General features: G+C 43.5%; 1 protein-coding gene across 1 annotated transcript in view; it reads left to right on the plus strand.

The window, feature by feature from the left end:
- The window catches only part of CACNA2D2 (calcium voltage-gated channel auxiliary subunit alpha2delta 2), a 1,696,410-nt gene that overhangs the window by 1,310,144 nt on the left and 360,710 nt on the right, over window positions 1–25,556 (plus strand). The window contains exon 13 of the mRNA XM_078661304.1: window positions 10,472–10,550. Coding sequence (XP_078517430.1) covers window positions 10,472–10,550 — 79 coding nt within the window. The remainder of the gene's footprint in view (window positions 1–10,471; window positions 10,551–25,556) is intronic.

Here is a 25,556-nt window from a genome sequence, read left to right on the forward strand (position 1 = left end):
ATAGGGGAGGGATGGGAATAGGTAGGGTGGGGAAAGAAATGAATTATGTTGCTTGTTCCCTTGCCTTGGCTGGGTGTAATGTGCTGGGAGGTTCGTATGGGGATGGAAAAATAGGTCCCAGCCACACTGAAGCCCTTTCCTGATGCAATTTTCCTGCCACGCTTTTCCATCCAGTAACATTGTTTCTGATGCTCTTGCACATTAAAAACCTATGTGCAGGAAAACTGGACCCCTTATTGCTGTGCTGAGTAGAACCTCACATAAGAATTCCACTCCAGATAAGTTGTAATGAAGGTCTTAATTTTAGATGCCCTTGAGATCATGGAGTTCACTGTAGGCCCATGACAACAAAATTGTGTCTGATTTCATGGTACCTAAATGCCATACATATGTGGAAGGTATTTACCTTGTCAGTTGTTTTGCTGATAATCGCTCATGGGTACTCCTTACTGTCATGGGTTGGACACTCTTTTATTAGAATAATGAACAAATACACCCAAAAAGTGAAATTAGAAAGGTGTCAGCTGTCTTAGTCTTCAGTAGAAGAAACTCCAACTAAGGGTCAAGTAGCATGAAACCACTCAGAGCATAGACAGAACCATAGGTCTGTACCTCATGAAGTCCTAAAATGTCTCTCTGACCCTCACTATGTTACAGCATAATACATTAGTGGCATTCAAGGTATGTCACATGCTCCTCCAGTAACTTTCTACGATTTCAGCACAAGTTGGTTACTGGCACCGCCTTTCCTACATTGATAAGTTGCTACTTCATTCGTCTTTGGCCATTCTTCTCCTCCTCCTTGATAACTCCCCTCCTTGCTCATTACCGCTATTCTTGCCAAGATCCATCTTCTTATACCTTGCTATCTAACTAAAACAAAATCCTTCTTTTCTAGTAATAAGGCTTTGTCTGCACCTGCAGTGCAAACAAAAATACAAGCAAATACATTCTACGTTGAAGATTAAATACAAATTACATGTTTGACATTAAACGTGAGCTTATACTGAAACGGTGCACAGGGTTACAAATACGTGCACATTTCTACACATATAGCAAATGCAACTACTTAAGCTATGAATAAATTGCAAAGAATTATGAAAATTTAGTTTCGAATACACCAGCATGAACATCATTTCTTGTTACACGTATAAATGTTTAAACACTAGCCTACACATACATATTCTGTTTTATTAACTTCACAATGAGACACGTCTAAACATTAACTTATCCTAAAATATTATGTAAATGTTACAAAGACCTTTATTAGTCATGTTTCTATGCACACAGTTCTAGGTATCATCGAATTTCATGTGGAGTACTTTAAATATGCAATACCCCACCTTTTCCCAGTAACATTTAATCATGCAGAATATATTTGAGTGCTGGCTACGTGTGATTATGATGCATTCCTACAATAGCTTAGGATGGGTTAAAAATGATGCTGCTCCACATACATACACCCCTTATCCTCCCTTCTGATTCCAGTAAAGGCCTATGAGCTGTCATTAGTAGTACGTGACATCTGCTGCAATTAGCATCATTGACCAATCTGTCTCAACCAAGAATGGAGCAATCATGGTGCCCTCATATTATGCTAATATGTTGTCCTCTTCTACCTCTTGTCTTATCAACACCCACAATACAATCAGCAAAGGTTGGTGCTAATCTAATTCATTGAAAGGGGCATTAGCAGCCCAACAGTATCCATGGATATTTCTCATCTCTGTGTTGGATGTGTGACATTCAGACACATCAGTATGTAAAAATCTCTTTTAATGTTGCTGAAGCTCATGTTTGCATAATATGCTGTGTAGATGTGTAGTTACAACTCAGCTGCCATGACCACCCTTCTTGCCTTAGTGACAATTTAGATACTGGACACCTTCATGGATTTACCTTCCCGATTTACTATATAAATGCAATTAAATTGCCATTTTGTCACCCACCTTCCAAGTAGATGTCACAAGTATTTACTGTCAACATCACTTCTCTGAACATGGGCCAGGAAATCAATAATTTATATATCACATTTAATCAGCACTTCTCACTGACATATACAAAACAATAGTTTAAGAGTTAGCAGTCAGCAGTCCTGCAGTGTCTAGGACTAATACAACATAGAATATTAATCATTTATATTAACTGTAAATCAGTGGAGAGACAAAAAGAATAAGAAAAAAAATGTGATGCAGCATATGATGCAAATTATGTTGCAAAAAAATCTATTACCAATAAGGTCCTGCACACATATTAGATGAAAGCACCATTTTCAGCTGTATCAACACATGGCATTGACAATGGTGAGTAGATGAGTGATACAATTTGGTACAATAAGAAGTGTGATTGCACGCCATCTTATTGATGAAACATGTCGCTGATAGGTCATTGAACCCATGGCCCATATGTAGTCAGATACCCCTGTCTAAACCCCAAAATAGTCCATGTTTCTACCCCTTTTTATAGCAAATACCTGAAGTCTTCATCATGACTGAAAGGATACGTCCATGGTGTAGCCACCCGTCAAACAAAAATTGTGTGGGGAAGAGGTCCTCTCAGCTGCAATCCACTTGGTCAGGTTTCACTTACACTGGTCTTTCTGTTCACTTTAATGTTAAGGGAGAAATAATTAGTTTGATAGAGCGCGCGGGTCACCCGACCAATAATTTCGCCACTTCTGGCTTCGGGCCCATGTATTTCAAATCACCATATACATTGATCAGATGACCTCACGCTCTGCTATCAGATATTAGTGAGTTCCCTTCGTTATTCTTCAGCGTACCCGACTTACCATCCACCGACACGGGTACCTATGACCACCATGGATCAGGGAGCTAGCTGTAAAAGGAAAGGCAGCAAAAATACAAACCCAACAAATAATATTCAATACCTTTTGTAAATGACCACGGACAACTGGAAGTTTTAAAGTCTTTATCTAATTTAGTAAATTTCAGAAATAATCAAATTCACAGTAATTAAGCAATCGATAATCAGAATAACAGAAAGTACATAGCTGAATAGCAAATAAGTCAGAGCAACCATTTATAGACTAATGGAATCCGGACACACTTAAATGAAGGATCAGGAATTAGAACGTTTAAGATGAATTACTAAAGATGGGATAGGCTTTGATTAGGACTGGTATTCTAGATTTATTTCAAGGGAATGAGACAGGAGTTCGAGACATCTATACAACTATAGGAGAGTCTATAGAGAGAGACACGCTATGCTTAAGGCAAAAGTGCTTTAGACAATTTAAATAAGGAGGTCCTAGACCATATCAGGAAATGACAAACTGCAATGCAAAATATAATTTCTAACAGGTAGGGTAACATAGGAACACGTTTTGAAATAAAATGCAAATGACTTTATGATTCAATGGTTGCGGGAAAAGCATGGAAATTTAACATATGCAAAAGTATGTCTTTATTAAAGCAAAAAGACAGAAATTCAGAAAGGTGCAAGATTCAGAGTGATATTTACCTAGACTGGTGTGAAAACCAAACCCTGGCCACGGGTCAGTTAAGGACAGGAAACCCTCAAGGAAGGATACCCCTCAATGGACAGCAGGTGCAGAATGGACACCCAGGACAGGACAGGAAACCCTCAGATTAGGAATCAGGACAGGACCTCTCGGACAGGACCCTCAGGACAGGACCAGCACCCGCAGTTCGGAAGCAACGCCTGCGCTCCACCCTCACTGCAGCTATCGATCAAGACCCCGATTGGGTCAGCGAACTCCCAGCAAAGTGCTCCGCCAGCACTTTAAGGTTTAGTAAAACCTTAGTCTATGGTCAATTTCGGACAGAGTGCTCCGCAGCTCTCTGTATCTTCAGTCACCTATTGAGTGCGTTGGGTCAGTGACAGGTCAGCTAAACCAGACAAGTCGGACGACTTCCCTAGGTGAACCCAGGGTAGTTATACTGTTTGGGGACGGTGTACCACCCCCCAATGTTGCAAAGTGTCAGAATCCCTCAATTTGGATTGGTCCTAAGGTCGGCTTTGGGTAACACACCAATCAGAATAGACTATTTGGAGGCCTAATTTACATCTCTGGGTACCGCCTAGCAAGATTGGGGTTCCCATGAGAAACTGCACGGCAAATAGTAGCGCAACACACATTGTATCATATAAGGAGCAACTTTCTCCGTTCTCGTAGAGCAGAGGTGGCTTTCCCATGGGCATCTTGACGGTGGCTGCCAGCTGGCTGAGTTCCACTGTCCGATGTTGCCACCTTTCAGGACACCACGAGTCTGCGCAGAAGAGATCCTCAATATGGCTCCCAACCGGTTCGGACCCCCATTTCCCGCAGTACATGAAAAGTAAGCGAGAACAAATTAATACATAGAAATAAATGTACTTCAAACTTATCATTATAAAAATATACTATGCAGTTTAAATGTTAGCAACATATACACACTCACAAGAGCATTACCACGTTATTCACGAAAGCTGTGTATTACGCATTCGCACCCTTTCCCTCCAAAATGTATAACTACGTCAGGTCACGTGAGTGTGACTGACGCATGCGCAGAAGCACTTTTCAAGCGGCGGCCATGTTTTTAAAGACATGGATTAGTTGTATTAGAAATACACGAATGCAAGCTTCCTCTACCTTGTTCGAATATGAAAATAAAAGATTAGTAAGACGAACAATTTATTAATTTATTACACACGGGCGAGGTTCTTGACTCGAGCAAGTCGCGATGCGATGCTTGCTCTATCAAGTTGAATGAGTTTTAAAGGAGGAATGATGTACAAGGAAGCATCCACTTGGCATGCAGGTTCCTTGGAGTACAGAGCGCACAATCTTTTTTCTATATGCCTTTCCCTAATGTCACAGATTAATGCAGTTGCTATTAATTATTTTTAAAATACATTACTGACATGGTTAAAGCACTTACTTCCCTGTTCAAATATGCTGACTGTGCTTAAACCTACTTTAGCTGGAAAATTACATCACTGTTACTTAATATATCATGTACTACCACAGAATGTGATTAGCAGATTGCATAGTCAATGAAATGCGGCATTTAAATTTGTATTCAGTGTACGTGTTCAAGCCTACATTACTTATGTGCTGAAAGGTTAATAGCTGCTCTCTGTCCCGGACACTCACAGCCGAAGCTATCTGTTGGACCTGGCCCTCTTTGCAGGGTCACCACAAATGTTTTGCCTTCACTCCCCTTCTATTACTGAACCTGATTTTTGATGGTTTTTAGGACTCTGTGCACTTTACCACTACTAACTAGTGATTGCGCTGCTTCCCTCAAATATGGTAACATTTGCCTGCATGTGAATGGCACATTTAATTTACTTGTAAGTCACTAGTATATGGTACTACATGTACCCAGGGCATGTAATTTAAATGCTACTAGTCGGGTGCAACACTCATTGTGCCACCACTAAAGTAGCTTTTTAAAACATGTCTCAGGCCTGTCCTTCAGTGTAGTTATGAACCACCATTTTGACCTGACAACATAAACCCTTTGCCAGGCCTTATCCTTCTTTTTAAATGGATATAAGTCAACACTGAGGTTGGCCCTATAGTCTCATCTGCCATGGTGCACTATTTAAAAAGTAGGACATGTGTGCCTAGATTTCCCATGTCCTAAAAGTGAAAAACTCCTAAGGTTGTTTTTCACTGTTGTAAGGCCTATCTCTCTTACTGACTAAGATTGTATTAATAAGTGATAACTTTATATTAGGAGCATATAGAGATATGTTGTTTAGCCTCAAATTAACAGTAATCTAAAATCCTCATTAATGGTAACATCTGATACTGACAATGCCACTTTTAGAAAGTTGCCATTTTGATGTCACAACCATTTGGGACTTCTCCCAGTGTCCTTGGTCCCATGACTTGGAATAGCTCTGCTGTTGGGATTTGTGTTTTCTCTCTATACAGTAACACAAAGGGGGGATTTGGGTGGACAGGATGAGCCATCCTGTCAGCGTGACTGGAGAGGAACTACACCCAGTTCCTCTTGCCCTTTAAAGGGCTCTTCCTCACACACACACACAAAGGAATCTGACACAAGCATGCCTGCCTATTGTCACCCCTAGAGAATTAGAGGCCTTGAGAGGGGAAGAGGTAGAATGTTCCAAAACCAGATGTGTGTGTGTGTGTGGGGGGGGGGGGTAGGACAGGGAGTCTTCCCACCCAAAGGCTGAAACCAGGTATAAATACTGGACCTCTAGTGCCTCTCTTCAGAACACTCCTGGACTTGTGGAAGTTATAGAGGAAGGGCTGCCCTGCTGACAGAGGACTGCCCTGCTGTTTAATGACAGCCTGTCTGTCTGTGAAGCAAGACTGGACCTGCTTACCTTACTCCCAGGCTAACCCAGAGAGACTCCAATTGTCAGTTGTCTGGCCTCCTGTTTGGGCTATAGGGACACAACAAGGTCTAGTGGCCTCTGCTGGCCTGCTGCAACGGAACCTCTGTGAATCTTCAACTGGATATGCCTGAGCCCAGCTGGCCTCTCCAGGAGTGTGTCCTGATCCCCAAGGGGTGCTTCCTCATGCCCTAGGCATGCATCAGGGTGTACTCCTCTACAAGAAAAGATGAAAATCCTAAAGTTTGGACTCCCCGCAATGTCAAACAGACCTGTTCGTGCCAAGACTCTGCCACCTGCAATGACCGCCAAAGTAAAATACCATGAGATCTGCTCTTCGCCAACAATGATAGTCAGTGGCAGCCAGCATCAAGAGACCTACACTTCACAAAGCTCCATCTTTGACCATTGGCAATACTGATTTGTTCTTTGTGTAATAACAGCAACCGTCTGTAACGCCAGGCCTGCTCTTTGCGCTGCAGCGATGACCTACCATAACACTCTCCCTTCTCATCAGGGCTTCTTCTACCTCGAACGGAACTCTTTGCGGTGGACTGAGAAGGTACCTCTTTAGCAGGCTAACTTGGTCCCTATATGTGACCGCGCTGCATTGCAGTCAGCCTGAACTGGTGACTTCATCCCAATCCCAATCTAGCACTTTCTTCCAGTCTAGCATGACCAGATAACTGTGAGGGTCACTTTGTGCTTTTAGGCACTATTTTCACTGAAAAGTTTGAAAGTTAATATTCCCACCTCCACAGACTGGATTTTTGTAGTTATGTTATCACTTTATTTATTAAGATGTATTCTATCTTTCCTACATGGGTTTTCTTGAGTTGTGTTTTTACTTTAATATTTTATGTGTGCTGGATAAATACTTTACACATTACCTCTAAGATAAGCGTGTCTGCTTTTGTGCCAAGCTACCAGATGGTTAAGCACAGAATAATATCATGACTTTTGTAGTAGTCCCTGATAAGGATTGTAGTTGTTGCCTGAGTGGGGCTTCCATCCTTCTGAACCAATGACCCAATTTCTTACGCCATCTTGCCATCACGTCTTGACAGCATCTTTAACTTCAATATGCAACACATTAATTTGACTTGCAGGCTTCTTTAATGGACCTCTTATTTTCAGGTCCAGCACCAATATTACAGCATGCAGATGATGATGGATTATGTAGCAAATGCGGAAATGCCAAAACCGCACAATTGCATAATTTCAGTGGCCCTGACTATAAATGCAAAGGTCACTATTCTTCTGCACCAACTAGGGTTCAATTATGTGTTGCTCAGCTTTAACACACACAGACATCTGCAGTGATGGTAGTCGATAACTGAGGTTTCATAACCTAAAAGAGTGCACTTATCCCCAGTTAGTTTATTATCCCATTAAGCTGTTATTGTATTCTTTTATACACACTTGCATCACTGTGAAAACACAAAACACTTAGGCTTTTTTTTTTTTAGCAACCTCTTTGACCCTGCCAGAATACTAGGGGCGCAACTAGACCCAACCTTCGGGGGGCTAAAACTCTCAGCTGGGGCTGGCCGTAGCACTGTTCGCACACGGTGCAGCAGTCTTTTTTTGTACCCCATCCCCTATTTCCTCCTTCTCCATAAATTCCCTCACTACCACTCCCCAACAATGCACCTCATCTCTCTATAGCACCTGTCAGAAAAACATTTTTTTTTTATAGTGCTACTCATAGTTTACTCACACTCAGTTCTGTGATCTGCATACTACACATTCTTTGTACCAGGCACATTAAGCCTCCTGTGCTGTATGGGTGTCAGGAGTGCCCAAGTGAGTGCACAGTGAGCGATGAGACAGTGTGAGAGTAGGGTAAAAGAAGTGACTGCAGTGTGAGTGAGGTGACCATATGATTTTGGGTGCAGATGTAAGTGCAGAGTGGGACAAATGAATGCATGGTTAGTGAATGGCTTGTTTGAGTGAGATTGCAGATTGGCAGTGAGTGGGGCAGGTGAGTGAAGTGACACGAGTGCAGGGTGAGTAGTGTGCTTGTGTGACTGCAGGGTGAGGGATAGGGTAAACAGCACAACTGCATTGTGAGTGCAGAGTAATCACTGTGGGTGCAGTGTGAGCGTGAATTGAAGGGTGAGAATGAGGAGTGATTTGTCTGAATGCAGGATGAATTCCCAGACACTTGAAGTAAATCAGCATGTTATTGACGGGGGCGTAGGGTTTCAGATATAAGTTAAACGATTGCTATTATGGCATTAATCAGGGATCGAGGGTGGAGGAAATAAATAAGGTGCTGATCCTGCAACAAACTTCCAGTCTTCTGATTAGGGTTGCCAGCTCACTATTTTGATGTCGCAGATGGTACAAAAATAAACAATCACCTAAAGCCGTATTTCCAGCATTTATCTGTGCGTACTTTGAACAGCAAATTTAAATCGAAAGCACTTTTAATTGTGTGCTAGGGCGGCCTGAAAAATTCATGACTTTTAATTAAAGGGAACAAAGGCAGAAAATTCACATTACAAATGAATACATTTTTTTAAATTTATTACCCTATTTATTGTCAAGACGAGATATTTGCAGATTCTTTAAACAACTTATGGCTGGCATTTTTCTTTTGGCAACCCTACTTTATATTCCCGTTCATGAAATGCATTCTTACACTAGTAAATGTAAAATACAAATGTAAGGAATAGGCAGAGTGGGTGACCAAAGGGTACTGGAACCAGAAAGAAACTATGCCTCAGTAACCAGTTTACAAAGGTATGTAAATATGCAAATGGTCTTTAAAGACCTGTGAAAAACTCGGCATGCCGGAGATAAGACTCCAGAAAGTGCCCAGCCAAGCCCACAACAGCACACTCACTGACCTCCAGCCCCAAGGTACTCTGATCTCACTTCAAGGGCTTCAGAGTAAATGAAGACAGCCTGGAAATGCAGCAAACTCTTCACTTCCAGGCCATCTTCATTTATATGTACTTGCAGAGGCATTTGTACCCCCCCCCCCCCCTCCAGCAACCCATCCATGCCCCACCCAAGGGGGTGGCCCCACAGTTTGAAGACCTCTGATGCAAAGGAACAAAATGAAAAGCCTGTCTTGCTCAGACCTTTGAGCTACACCTGCTAGAGATTAGGGATATGCAAAATTTGTGTAAGTTGCTGTTGCAGAATTTTGCAAAATAATTCAAATTGCAAAACAGGAACTTAGTGTTCTAGTTGAGCAAGAAATAAATAGCACAAAAAATACAAGTGTTGTAAACAAAAGCAAATCGCGTTCTGGTCATTCGAATTGTTCCCTTAGTCCCCTAAAAAATGTTGCCAAGAATGTCGCATTATTGCGTCAAATGGTATAATTCTGTAATTTCAGGAATTTTTCATAATAAGCATAATGCTAAATCTCCAAAATTATGCAAGAACACGCTGTCATAATGAAAATTTCATATGGCCTGTCAGGGGCCCCTTGCATGTATACCATTTAAAACGCATTATAAATACTTACCCTCAAGGAATGCTCAAACCTTCCAAATGGCTAACAATATTCAAATTGCCTCTGTACATGGGTGAGATGGGTGAGAAGAGAAGAGAATCTGTATGCCCAAAACAACTATACACACACATATATATATATATATATATATATATATATATATATATATATAGATAATATATATAAAATATAGTCCTTTTTCTTTCGTAAATCACCACCTATGTTACTTATACAAATGATGTTGTCTATACTACATTTTTTCTGTCTGCATGCTTTTACAAAGCTGTAACTAAAACTCTTTGTTTTCATCATTTTTCTATAATGTATATTTGATTCACATTTATTAATTTTTCTCTCTGAAAGTGTCATGTTCTTTTTTTGTCACAATTGGTAAACGTAATTTTCCACTCCATCAGATTTTAAAGTTTGCAATAACTTTAAGGATTAGGTAGAGTAGCAGCCTGCTTTCATCAGAAGTTATTTGAAAAGAGATGCTCTTGAAGAAGTAATATTTAAAAGATCTGTAAGGGAAGACTTTCTTATCTGTTTTACTGTTCTGTTTATTCACCAATGTTTCTTCCACTTTTGCTTCTTATTCTCAGTACTCTGCCTCTTTTAGGACAGGTGTTGTATTTTAGTAACATTTCCTTCCATGATCTGCAGGTTCGTGTCTTCACCTTCTCGGTTGGGCAGCATAATTATGACGTGACCCCTTTGCAGTGGATGGCATGTGCTAACAAAGGTAAGGGAGCAAGGTGGCAGCAAACGCCTATGTGGCAAAAGAGTATTGGCATAGAACAGGGCACTGCTGTAGGCTATACAATCTCTTGTGAGTTCGCTCATTCCCTCTGCTTGGCACTGCTGCTAGGAAGGGTATACTGCTCATATAGTAAACCAGTGTGGCTACTCTGCTCGAATGCTACACGTGGGCATTCGCCACAATATAAAGGATTATGAATCTGGCATCCCTCGTCCTTAGACCAACCAGGGCATAACAGGACCCTCAAAGGGCTCCAGTGACAACTTGGGGTCTAGATAGAAGTCAAACAGTCCAATCAGTAGCATTGTTTTCAGGATAAAACATTGCATACATGGGAAAGGGAATATGGAAAAAGAAGGGTTACGCTTGCAATCTAGTATGGTACATCTTATTAACAGGTAGGAATTGATTTGACCAGATGTCTTAGCTTCTTTTGCGTTACTTTATTTTAAAAAGTAAACATATCAACACATATACCAATCTCAACATCACATAACACAGAGAGAGTACCAGCGACAAACCTGAAGACATTGACTCACAACCACATTCCAAAAGCAAAACCAGTACCACAGCACACTTGCCTCATCACCACATACCTCAGTTGGTAGTGTTACAAGCCAGCCTTCTTGTAAAAGATTCCCTGGTGATCAATATAATAAGATTTTTAAGGTGACCGGATAGTAAGTTCATGGAAATCGAGAGTAAAACACCAGGACCACAAATGAAGATTCAAAATCAGAGTAAGAAATGTAAACATTCACCCAACAGAGAGACTCTCTCAGGAACAGACATCAATTCAAGAGGGTCGCTGATATTGTTGGCATTGAGGGTCACATGGCACAATGCCCAATTGTAGTGACCTACTTAATGGGTGGAATGATGACCAGTCTACCAGGCGTGTAGCTTGGTCGGTAAGATTGGGGGCAGTTCATATTTCCCACCAATCATGCTGGCATGTACTATATGACAAGCAGGGGGCATGTGAGGGGCTTAAGGGGCAGTGGAAAGGGAGAGGAATGTGGATTGGTAGTGAAGAACCGGGTTTTAGAACCCAGCGGCGCCAGGGACACGCCCAAAGTCTTCGGGTTCTCCTGTCTTGGCAAACAGAGACACGGAATACTTCTAGGTGGCGTCAGAGATCAAATTTATTAGCTGCAGCTAGTAACAGTAATCCCAGCAATACAACACGGTGTACAACTCAAGGAACTGTTCAATTTCATAGAGCAAGACATCACCTTTTATACACAATATTCTCATTATAAATGTACACCCACTGCGCAAAATTCTGACCAATAGGACACATTTTCTAACTGAGTATCACATTAACAAAAACCCAATTTACAGTAGCCCAACCCAAAAGTTAATTATTAGGAATGTCCCAAATTCAATTTCCACAAGCCGGACAAACCCATAATTGAAAGCACTACCCATGTAATGAAAAGTCGTAAGGAAAGAAACAATTCAGATGCTGATTAGGATAAGATATGTGCAAGGAAACTAAAGGTTAACGAGGTCCTGAACATTAAGTGGCAATCTTAGACAAGGATCAGCCAGAGAAATTGGCTTTGTGAAGGGTCAGTTTCCGGTGAAGAGGTCAGCGTCCTGCAGTTCACTCACAAGTCAGAAAAGGGCCTGTTTAATGCATACATGAACAATGAGGCCCATGCAACTTTGTTCGTTCGGTTACCTCCACGGCCTACGTGAGGGCAACACAAAATGGCGTTATGAACAACGCAAACAAAATGGAGTCCGGTCCCGAACACCACGGAACCTCAGTCCCTCCTTTTGCCATTACGTAGGCAATGACCTAAACTCACGTCAATCTGAATCCAGGTCTATATCTATTCTCATCAGGTCATCAAGGTGTTGCTGTAACATCATCTTATTATCCTTCGCTTCTCTCGGGACTGGTCTTCTCACACAGATTGTAGCACAAAGACTACAAATGGCGGGATCACACTGGATGCATAAGCAACACGAGAATAAATTGATAGAGCCATACCAAGAAACATCAGAATCTTCCATCCCCATTTGGACAGCAGTTCCCAAAACCATTCTATCAATGACCAGTTCCCTTCGTCTACATGTATAGACTCAGCGGACTTATGTAACCTCAAGATGGCTTGGTACACTGTCGGGGCGTTATCTGGTATGAAAACGCAGCAACTAGACCCGATCAATTTACATACTCCACCTCTATCTGCAAGTATAATATCTAAAACAAAGCGGTTCTGTAATGTCATGAGGCGATCCGCTTGGAGTTCAGCTGTAATATTGCTAAGGGCACCTGCAGTCTCATTTATAGTGGCCTCGACCACTCTCGTAAGCTGACAAATTGTCCTACCATTAGCCATAGGACCCCAAAAGGGCAGGAAACCCTTAAAGAAGTCTCCAACTTCTTGTGCGACAGTGTCTTTCGCATCAATAACACCTCTACCATATCTTGTCTTATGGTAGTTGAAAGCAGCTGTGTACGTAGGGGGAAGCAAAAATGCCACATAACATGTGCCTGAAAAATCAGAAGGCAACCATGTATATGCTCTGTCGTGACAAACAAAATATGTGCCTTTAGCTGGCATGAACGGTGGAGATTTCTGGGACGTATAGACATAGGTGTGAGCACACACACTCTTACCAAGCTGAGCTCTCGGATTCTGACCATTACCTTGCAGACAAAAATGACCTTGGTGGGGTACGATCCAAATAGGAGGAGACCTTTTTCGTCTCTCCTTCTCTGTCAGGCTAATGCTATATCCAGTCTTGTTCCAACCAATATATGCTCGTACCTCATCTTTAGGGATAGCATTGTACGCATCAATATCTCTGATCATATCTACTATTCCCTGTATCAAAGCATTATTATTCGCACTATCTTTGACAGAAGGTACAGAAGATGCTTCATTCGCATAGATAAACATTGACTGGAGTGCCCATACTGACCCATTAGGCGAAAAAGGCAAAACCAAATATGGCATTCCCTTATCAGTCGTATGTGGCATAAGACCACACAGCCAACAATTCGTGGTATTTACAACTAGCTGATGCTGATGCAACATCTGTATAAACAAATTGTTCACAAATTCTAATCTTCGTGTCTGTTCATGTTCAGGCAACGTATGAAACTCATGTGAGGAAACAGTAGAAAAAGAAAGAGTAGGTTGGGAGGTAGATGCAAGCGTCTATTGTGATGCATAGAAAATCCAACGCACACAAACCAACGTAATGTTCAAAAGCATAAGAAAAACACATTATTAAAAAACATTTGCTACAAACCAATATACACATTTGCACTCTGAAATCAACTCTTTTAACACCCTTGTCGGACTAAAAAGACTCCATCCTCTAACATGCTGCTCACGGCAATTGTCCTTCTTCACTTAAGTGTGCGTCAAGATCGTACTAACGACCCTAAACCACAGACCTTGTGTCAATACGCGGCTAACCCCTTAAGAACTTATACCGTGACCCTGCAGCTGAGTCCGGATGGTGACTCGAAAAATAAAAAAGCAAATAAAGTCTCTTAATCTGACAAGGTGTAATTCACTACATAAAAAATTCCAATCTTTATTTGTCCATAGCAATAGGCTTTCTTGGCCTCAAATCATAGCGTTCTTTTCCAGGTACAGTTGGCTCCTTAAATAAAAGTTCCGGATTGGTGGTGTCGAGTCTCAGAGACGGAGGCACCGCAGCTTGCAGAACATCATCATCCTCGCGTTCCGACTGAGTCCATGTCAAATGTGCATCACTAAAAGGTACGAATCTAGGAACCCTTTCACATTCGGAGTCAGCTATTCCATCCCTCACCCACTTATCATACGGTAAGGGCAACAGAACTTTTTTCGTATGGGTGGCATGCACCCAGTTCTTTTTACCAGCTACTCTAACAGCAGTTCTAGTGACCAGCAATACCAAATGGGGACCAGTCCATCTCGGCTCCAAATTCTTGGATCGCTGAAAATTCTTTGTCAAGATAAAATCACCAGGTTGGATCGTGTGCCCTGGATCTGCAGTAGCTGTCGGCAAACTGTCATAGACCTGTTGGTGGAGAACACGTAATTTAGCAGTCAAGTCATGTAAGTAATCCACCAACATAGGGTACTCAAGGTCACTGTATTTCTTAGGACGAGGCACACCCCAAACATTCGCTGGACGGCAAAAAATATTTTGTATGGGCTAATAATAATAATAATAATAATAATATGAAACTTATAATGCGCTCGGCTTACCCAGGGGCATCCCGGCGCAACAGACCACAAAAAAAGGAAAAGACTCAGCTAAACACTACCGGGGAAACAGATGGGTCTTAAGCAACTTCCTAAATGATAGGATCTGGGGTTCTGAGCGGATCTTGAGGGGCAGAGAGTTCCAAAGAGAGGCCACCTGCACAGAAAAACGCCTGCCCCCCGACCGGGCTCTTCTTACTCTCGCTGACTGCAAAAGATGTTTTTGCTCAGAGCGCAACAGACGAGAGGGTTTGTAGAGACGGGCCATATTTGCGAGAATGGAAGGGCCTTTACCGTGTAAAATTTTATGAGCTGTACAAAGCGCTTTAAATTTCACCCGCTCCTTCACGGGGAGCCAGTGAAGCGCTTTAAGGGCCGGAGCAGCAGACTGCCTTCTGGGGACATCCATAAGGACTCTCGCAGCTGCATTTTGCACCTGTTGGAGGGTTTTGAAGGTAGCTTCCGGAGCACCGAGAAACAACACATTCCCATAATCGAGCCTGGATAGAATTAGGCCACGAATCAACAATTTCCTTGATGGAGCAGGAAGCAGAGGTAACACCTTTCGGGCTGATCTCAACAAACCAAAACAGACCCCTGCGGTCTTCTTGGCATGAGTCCTGAAGGACAGATCGTCATCCAACCATATTCCCAAGGATTTGATCTCCTTCTTGGGGGATGGTGGGTCGCCAAGAGACCGGGGCCAGCAACTCGCAATGATGGAAGGATTGGAGTTGCCCAGGAGCATCAGCTCGGTCTTACCTCCATTGAGCTTTAAATCAGAGATGGACATCCACCGATAAACATTGGCGAGGCAGTCATGTAATACCTCAGGGTGTGCCGCCAATTGCGTGAGGCCCACCACCAGCTGAGTATCATCAGCATAGCTGATGATCTTCACCCCCGAAGGGGCGACCACTCTTTCAAGTGGAGTCATATAAATATTAAATAAGGTAGGGCTCAGCGATGAGCCCTGCGGGACTCCACATTGAAGAGGGATTGGGGCAGATTGCTCTGACCCTTCCCAGACCTGGTAGAAACGATCCGCAAGAAAGGAACCCAGCCATTTCAAAGCTGTCCCCGAGACACCTGCCTCTGACAGCCGTTGGAGGAGCACCTGATGGTTCACGGTGTCAAAAGCAGCACTCAAGTCCAGGAGGATCACTGCCACTGACCCCCCTGTATCGAGAGTGCTTCTTGCCTCCTCCACTACTGCCAGCAAGGCAGTGTCTGTTCCATGGCCGGGGCGGAAACCAGTCTGGGAATCTCCTAGCAGGTGGTTAGCTTCAAGATGGTGAGAAAGCTGACGATTGACCAGCTTCTCAGCAATTTTTGAAAAACCAGGAAGGAGAGAAATTGGCCTAAAGTTGGTCAAATCAGATGGATCCAATCCTGGTTTTTTCAATAGGGCTTTCACCACAGCCTTTTTCCATCTCTGTGGCACTATGCCCTGAGCGAGTGAGAGGTTTATGAGATCAGTCAAAGGTGTTGACAAGATGTTAACCACGGGCTTAAGGTGCTTCATCGGGACTGGATCGCTCGGAGAGCCACTCTTCATCTCCAGCAGGACCTTTGTAACCTCCTCTTCCGAGAAGGGGCCAAAGGATGTAAACTCAGTCGGGCAGTTTGTAGAACCAATAACTGATTCCTGAATGAGAGGGATAGAGGGTAAGGAGGATAATATTTTCTCTATTTTAGAGTGAAAGAATTTAGCCAGATCCTCACATTGTTCTTTAGGGTTATCGTGTAGCACTGGGGGGGTCGGTGCTTTCAGAAGTTCTTTAAAGATTTTAAACGATTCGCCTGAGGAGTTACTTGCCCTCGCAATCCTCTCGCTAAAGAAAGCCTTTTTAGCGTCCTTCAGTGCCCTTTTATATTTCCTCAGCTCCTTCTTATAGAAGGCCCGACTTTCCTCCGTCTGCTCTCTCCTCCAAGCACGTTCAAACCTTTTACAGGAGGTTCTGATACACCTAAGTTCGAGGGTGTACCAGGGAGCAGAGCCAATTCTTCTCTCCCTGACAAGCCTCCTTTTATTCGGGATCAGCAAGTCCAAGGAGTTAGTTAGCCAATTGGCTAAAAGCTGATCGGCGATGCTGGGGTCATCTACAGGGTGGGGACAAGTTCTGGCTAGCTCTTCCGCCCACCTGTCTACCGGAAGCTTCGACCAGAGACGATCCACAGTATGTTGCCTAAGTGGAGGATCTCTCCGGTTCCCAGGCAACCAGCTAAACGGAATGAAATGGTGATCAGTCCAAGGGAGAGCCAACATCTGGAGGGCCTGCAGGTTCGCCGAATTTGCGAAGACCGCATCCAGCTGATGACCTCTATTATGAGTAACTCCCATATTGACAAGATGTAGGTCAAGTGCACCAAGCGAACTTATAAGATCCCTTGACACCGCATCATTGGGGTCGTCAAAATGAAAATTGAAGTCCCCAAGAGTGAGGAAGTTGGACGAAGCCGCAGCAAGTGGGATAACAGCTTCCATAAAGGAATCCACGAAATTCCCTAGCGTAGCAGGAGGCCGATACACCAAAAGGCCAGAGATAGAGACAGTCGAAGAGATGCAAAGAGTGAAATGACAACTCTCAGCGTTATTAATGCCGCAATCTGCGGCTTTGCATACAAATGTGTCTCTGTAGACAATGGCCACTCCGCCCCCTCTTCCATCCGGCCTATCGAGGTGAAACATAAGGTATCCCGGGGGAAGAGCATTAACAATGTCGGGGTCGGAACTAGTGGTCAGCCACGTCTCCGTAAGGAATAAAACATCCAAACTATAATCCAAAAGGAGGCAATGGATTTCCGTAGAGTGACAGGGAAGTGATCTGCAATTAAGCAGAGCCATCGTAATTGAGTCGGGATCCTTGACCGTGTTATGTGGGCGACAGCCAGAACAGGGTTTGAATGCAGCACCCTCCGCCCAATAATAGTAGCAACTGGGAAGTCTTGGCACGCGTAAAGCGAGAAGTGAATCCCGTGAGTACCTGTGGGTAGGGATCAGTGTATTAGAGGAGTTGAGCAGAGTGGTCTGCCCTAGGCCCGTCTGGGCCCGGACGGGCACAGACGGGCTTGACTCCGGCGACAATCCGGCGATGACGCTGCGTGATGACGCTGCGCGTCAGCATGGCTGGCTTTATGTTCGCCGAGCGCGTGCACACTGGAGCGCTAACCGCGCCGCCTACAATGTCCCCCCTCCCAATATGGCCACCAGTCGAGACAGTGGACAGGGACCCGCTAAAACGCGGTGAGTCTTCCAGAATTATAGTGGGAGTAAGGTGTCAGCAGTGTGGGTCTGCGAGTGGCCCTATTTAAAAACGAGGGAAAACGACAAACTGAAAATCAAAGTAGATGAGAAAACGGGAGTTTTAAAACGCAATAAATGCTTCAGTCAGCAGCAAGAGCAGAGCTCTCCTAGCGCTTGCAGTCTAAGATGTTAAGGGCGCTCACCTGACACTTGCCTGCCTTTATGCTCGCCGAGCGCGTGCACACTGGAGCGCTAACCGCGCCGCCTACAATGTCCCCCCTCCCAATATGGCCACCAGTCGAGACAGTGGACAGGGACCCGCTAAAACGCGGTGAGTCTTCCAGAATTATAGTGGGAGTAAGGTGTCAGCAGTGTGGGTCTGCGAGTGGCCCTATTTAAAAACGAGGGAAAACGACAAACTGAAAATCAAAGTAGATGAGAAAACGGGAGTTTTAAAACGCAATAAAGGCTTCAGTCAGCAGCAAGAGCAGAGCTCTCCTAGCGCTTGCAGTCTAAGATGTTAAGGGCGCTCACCTGACACTTGCCTGCCTTTATGCTCGCCGAGCGCGTGCACACTGGAGCGCTAACCGCGCCGCCTACAATGTCCCCCCTCCCAATATGGCCACCAGTCGAGACAGTGGACAGGGACCCGCTAAAACGCGGTGAGTCTTCCAGAATTATAGTGGGAGTAAGGTGTCAGCAGTGTGGGTCTGCGAGTGGCCCTATTTAAAAACGAGGGAAAACGACAAACTGAAAATCAAAGTAGATGAGAAAACGGGAGTTTTAAAACGCAATAAATGCTTCAGTCAGCAGCAAGAGCAGAGCTCTCCTAGCGCTTGCAGTCTAAGATGTTAAGGGCGCTCACCTGACACTTGCCTGCCTTTATGCTCGCCGAGCGCGTGCACACTGGAGCGCTAACCGCGCCGCCTACAATGTCCCCCCTCCCAATATGGCCACCAGTCGAGACAGTGGACAGGGACCCGCTGAAACGCGGTGAGTCTTCCAGAATTATAGTGGGAGTAAGGTGTCAGCAGTGTGGGTCTGCGAGTGGCCCTATTTAAAAACGAGGGAAAACGACAAACTGAAAATCAAAGTAGATGAGAAAACGGGAGTTTTAAAACGCAATAAATGCTTCAGTCAGCAGCAAGAGCAGAGCTCTCCTAGCGCTTGCAGTCTAAGTCCCACACGAGAATGCACTGTCGTCCTTGTTGACAAAAGAGCCAACGGCAAGGCATCCGGCCATGTAAGACCAGTGCTCGCTTGAATCTTAGCGAGTTTCAGGTTTAATGTGCCGTTATAGCATTCGACAAGACCTGCTGACTGGGGGTGATTCGCAGCGTGGAACTTCTGATTTATCCCTAATCCAATACACACTTTCTTCATGACTCGACCCACAAATTCACTCCCATTGTCCGACCATACAATTCTCGGCAAACCAAATCTAGGGAAATACTCTTTGAGCAAAACCTTAGCTGTAGACAAGGCAGTATTATCCTTTAGGGGGTAGGCCTCTATCCATCTGGAAAAGGCGCAAACAACCACTAGGACATACTTCAAATTATTTCATCTCTCCATGTGTATGTAATCTAACTGTATCACTTCAAATGGATACGTCGGAGGAGCAAAATGACCAGCTGGAGTTGGAGTTCCCTTGCCAGGATTATACTTCAGACAAATCATACAATGCTTCACAACATTCTCAGCACATTTAGGAATTCCAGCATTCTGCCATACTGGAGCCAACAACTTACATATCCCTTTCGAACTGATGTGAGCCATTCCATGCGCCATAGTAACCACTGGGAGCACGTACGCATCAGGCAACAACCATCGCTGGTGTTCTGACAACTCAACCCAACAACCCGTCGAATCCAACATACCCGTACTCTCTCTCCACGTACTCACTTCTTTCTCTGTAGCTTCGGCCTGAATCATCTTCACACTTTCTATTGTGTCTTCACACATTCCACTTTCCACAACCCATCTTGCAGGACCTGCCACATACATACGGCTCATTATGTCTCTCGCCGTTTCCTTCGCAACTTCATCCGCAAACGCATTCCCTCGACCTACATCATCCACAACTTTTTTATGCGCACTACACTTCACAATTGCAATCTTCTTTGGGAGAGCAAGAGATTCCAAAAGTTCATTCACTAACTGCCCATGCTGAATTTTTGTGCCATGGGAAGTAAGGAATCCTCTTTCTCTCCACAAACGTCCAAAACTATGGGCAACACCAAACGCATACTGGCTATGGGTATAAACATTCACTCGCTTTCCCTCTGACAATACACACGCTCGTGTCAATGCACTCAACTCTGCTGCTTGCGCAGAATTCTGTGCTATGCGTGCTGTCTCAACAACTGTATGTAAAGTTGTGACGGCATATGCTGCAGTCGTTTCACCATTCAGAAGCTTAAAACACGAACCATCTACCCATAAGGTACCATCAACATTCTCAAGAGGAATATCTTTTAGGACAACTCTAGCCTTCGTTTCCTCCTCTGTACGAAGAAAACAATCATGCTGTTCTTGAGCATCCGTCTCTGTAGAGATCGGCAACAACGTAGCTGGATTCAACACATTACATCTTTTGATGTGAACATGGCTAGCCAAAAGAGTTAACTCATAACCTGAAAGACGTGCACTAGTAAGGTGCTGTGTCTTAGTCCTGTTTAATAAAGTATCCACTGCATGTGGGACCATCACAATCAACGTATTATCCAATACCAAACCAGCAGACTGTCGGATAGAAACAGCCGCTGCCGCTGTAGCTCTCAAACAGCTCGGCAACGCTTTAGCTACCGGATCTAACGTCGCTGAAAAATGCGCACATGGGCGTTGCTTGTCTCCAAACTGTTGAGTCAACACTGACAATGCACAACCTTCTCTCTCGTGAACATACAACGTGAAAGGTTTACTGTAGTCCGGAGTACCCAATACCGGAGCCGAACACAATGCATCACGTAATTCAGAAAAACTTTCCTGACATTCATCAGACCAAGGGAGAGGATACGGAGTTTCTTTAAGAGTCAGCGTCAACAGAGGTTTCGCTAACAGGGAAAAGTTGGGGATCCATTGCCTACAATACGAGGTGATACCTAAGAAAGCACGCACTTCTCTCTGTGTGGATGGCACACTCATTTGCGCAATCGCTTGAATTCGTTCTGGGGTCAACCTTCTTCCCTCCTTCGACAAGAGATGACCTAAGTTGGTTACCTCTTGTTGGCAATACTGTAACTTGGAAGGCGACACTTTATGATGAAGGTCAGACAAATATCGTAACAAAGAAAGAGTAGCCTCTTTACAAATCTCTTCGTCATCAGTGGCAACCAACAGATAATCAACATACTGGATAAGAGTAGCACCAGAAGGCAACACAAAACTATCAAGCTGAGTTTTCAACGCCTGACTATAGATGGAGGGACTTTCACAATAACCTTGGGGAGCTCTCTTAAAGCGGAAGCTTCGTCCTCCTAAAGAGAAGCCAAAAATATCCCTACTCTCTTCAGCAATTGGAATGCTAAAGAAAACCATTCTTCAGTTCAATAACAGAAAACCAGGCTGCCGAAGCAGGAATCAGAGTCAACAAAGCAGTGATATCTGGAACAACAGGAAACTGTGGCACCACAATCTTGTTTACCTCTCGAAGGTCGATCACAAACCGGTACACAGTTGGCTGAGAAGCATCAGTATGCTTAAGGACAGGCAAAACAGGACTGTTACACACATTACCTCTCGTTTCTTCAACTACACCCTTCTCAACCAAATCATAAACAATCGCTAGAAGAGCTCTCTCGCCATCACTAGATATTTTATACTGTGGGATACGAGGTAGCCTAGCATTCGATTTGAGGGTGACAACATAAAGTGGAATCTGCAAAAGACCAACATCATTAGGACCTGTAGCCCAAAGTGTATCAGGAAGAGAATGCAATTCCAGTGGAAGACAATCTTTAGACAAATACATCGGAGAAATCACTTTCTTACCTAGGGTAAGATGTACTCCCGAAGGAGAACAATGTAATGTTGTATACAATCTTTTCAGCAAGTCCAAACCCAACAGATTCTCATTACAACCAGTCGTCAAAATAAGAGGAGCTTCCAATTCACAAGGGCCAATAGAAAGGGGCAAAGGATTAGAAACCGGGTTACAAACTGGGGCGCCTGAAAATCCTACGGAAACATTGGTCAAGCCAGACAAAGATGCGCCAGGAAGTTTAGAGTGCATAATAGAACTCTTCGTCGCACCAGTATCCAAAAGAAAAGGTTGTACCACACCTGATGTAGTCACTTCAACATAAGGTCCACTCTAATCTACTGGAACTGACACTACTCCCTCTCTTTGCCCATGGCTGTCCTAACTATCATTATAACTAGCACTCTCACTATCGACATAATAATCATCAACATAGTACTGTGCAGACTGACCACTCAGAACATTCTGTCTGTCAAAATAATTCGTAGAATTATGAAGGGAAGAGGAACGCTTATTCTGGGGTAACACACCACGTCCCCTACCCCTAGGAGCTTGCTGGAAACCACCACGACCTCTCTGACCAGATACGCCATTCGCACGTTGTAACAAAGCCGGGCAACTATTCTTGAAATGACCTTCCTCTCTGCAATAAGCACACTGATTAGGACCAGGAAAGAATCGCGGAGCATAAGGCTCAGGCTTCTGTAACAATCTCTGAAACTGTGGAGGTTGCTGAAACTGAGGCTGATTCTGACGAGGCGGATAAGCTTGCTGCAAAAGAACCTTCGTCTTTAAATCTTTAGTTTTCTTCTCTGCTTTATCCTTCTCATCTTTATCCCTATTCTCATAATATTGTGCAGTAGCCAATATCTGAGCCGACGAAGAAACAGCCCATGAACTCTCATAGTCCTTTAACTTATTAGAAAGTTCGGGAAGCAAATTAAAGACAAATTTGTCCACGAACAACCTTTGACCACCTTCCGTACTCATGTCCTGACCACTATGATCGATAAACGTTTCTTCAAACCTAGTGAAGAAATCAGACACTCTCTTTCTTCTGTTTGCATGCTGCCAACTTGTCCTAATTCACTCGTAAAGCAGGCATCATAGTTTTCATTAAATTAATAATTCTACCAGGTAATTCTGCAACTAAGGGCTCAGGTTTGGCACCTCCAACCTGCCGACCATCTGCAGCAACAATATTAGCCCACGTATCTCCTAATTCTGCCGCATGATTTTCATGACAAATCTTCGCCCACAAAGGTTGAGGAACTACATTAACACAAGGAAGTCCCTATACTTAGAAGCAGCTTTGGATTGCTGAAGGAAATAATCCCAAGGGGTTTTTTTTAACAGAGAGGTAGACACGGGGCAAAAACAGCAGTGAGCCAATAGCAGTGAGCACTTAAACAATAAACTGTAATGGAATGATAAGTATCAACAAAAAGATAAAAATCAATTCAAAATTTATTTGGACCTCCCAAATGGGTTACAATCTTAAAAAATTAAAAACAACTAAGACAGCCTTTACGTGAAAGGATTACAATTACAAATTAAAATGAACAAATACAATAAGCAGAACAAGTCGACGCGGCGTTTCGGTGGCTTTCAATCTTTGCACCTTCATCAGGACAAACATATAATTTTCATAGAATCTGATATCTGATCCCAGATTCAAGTCTGATAGGTATATTCAGTTTTTTCTCTCAGCATGGACTGGTAGTTGATGATTTTAGTCACGCTGGGAAGCTTTGAATACTGCCTCCACGTTTTCTCTTTGCACGGAGGAACCACCGTATATAGCTTAACCCTAGGGTTGTTCGGTTTTTGTCGGATGTCCGATAAATAATATTTAGCGTTGACTCTGTGCTCTTTAGATTATGCACTTCCACTCTGTGGTTTTATAGTCAGATCACCAGTATCTCTAATATTCTGGTCGGCCTCCCTGTTCCTCCGTGCGTCCGCCTTCGTCTTCATTCAAATTGAATGAAGACGAAGGCCGACCAGAATATTAGAGATACTGGTGATCTGACTATAAAACCACAGAGTGGAAGTGCATAATCTAAAGAGCACAGAGTCAACGCTAAATATTATTTATCGGACATCCGACAAAAACCGAACAACCCTAGGGTTAAGCTATATACGGTGGTTCCTCCGTGCAAAGAGAAAACGTGAAGGCAGTATTCAAAGCTTCCCAGCGTGACTAAAATCATCAACTACCAGTCCATGCTGAGAGAAAAAACTGAATATACCTATCAGACTTGAATCTGGGATCAGATATCAGATTCTATGAAAATTATATGTTTGTCCTGATGAAGGTGCAAAGATTGAAAGCCACCGAAACGCCGCGTCGACTTGTTCTGCTTATTGTATTTCTTCATTTTAATTTGTAATTGTAATCCTTTCACGTAAAGGCTGTCTTAGTTGTTTTTAATTTTTTAAGATTGTAACCCATTTGGGAGGTCCAAATAAATTTTGAATTGATTTTTATCTTTTTGTTGATACTTATCATTCCATTACAGTTTATTGTTTAAGTGCTCACTGCTATTGGCTCACTGCTGTTTTTGCCCCGTGTCTACCTCTCTGTTAAAAAAAAACCCTTGGGATTATTTCCTTCAGCAATCCAAAGCTGCTTCTAAGTATAGGGACTTCCTTGTGTTAATTCTAGCTCCCCCTCCCTGACATCCGTCATTAGGGGATCCTCCATTTGTTTGAAAAGAGGAACTACATTACCCATTAACATGTCTATGTCAGCTAAATTCATAATACACGCTTCAACTGTCTGAGACAACTCCTTGTAATAACCAGCAGGATTCTTACAGGGTCAGGTAAGGTCTGCTTAAGAGCTAAGATCTCTGCTCTCTTCCATGGAACATGTACCCATACTCGCTGAAAATGGGCTTCTGCAGCCTGAATACCCAAATTAACATTAGCAGCAACTGCCTCTCTCCATACAGGGGGAACGTCTCTCATAGGATACTGCTTCACTTTCCTCCTAACAGAAGGATCAGGTTCGTACAATGACTGAGACGGGAGTCTAGTTCTGAAGGCAAGTATCGTCTCTACAGCATCAGTAACATCAGATTCCACTATCGTCCCTTTAGCAAATTCTGACTGAACATCAAGCACTTCCTGCGGAATCGGACCCAACTCATTATCTTCCCATTCCTGCCGCAGAAAAGCACACATCACATCAAAAACATACCTTTGCTTAGGCGGCTCCCACTGAAAGAAAACATCCATAACTGCTGGCAAATTATACCTGGAAGCATTTAAAATCCATCTACGAGCCAACAAATCAAACACTGCTCGCTCTTCGGAACTAGGAAGCTGACTACGACTCTGCTTACGTTCCGAAACAGGGGTCATACTCAGTTGCCCAAACAATGGAGAAACAGATTAACAACAGTTTCTGTCATTCGTTTTCGAGCAGAAGGAGAAGAAGTAGGCGTAAAAACAGGAAAGTTAAAATCTTGAAACAAAGTAGGAACAAGAGCAGTAGGAGCAAAGCTGGTAGCAAAGCTTGCGACCCTAGA

Source organism: Lissotriton helveticus, chromosome 9 (assembly GCF_964261635.1).
Source record: "Lissotriton helveticus chromosome 9, aLisHel1.1, whole genome shotgun sequence".
NCBI classification, from domain to species: Eukaryota; Metazoa; Chordata; class Amphibia; order Caudata; family Salamandridae; genus Lissotriton; species Lissotriton helveticus.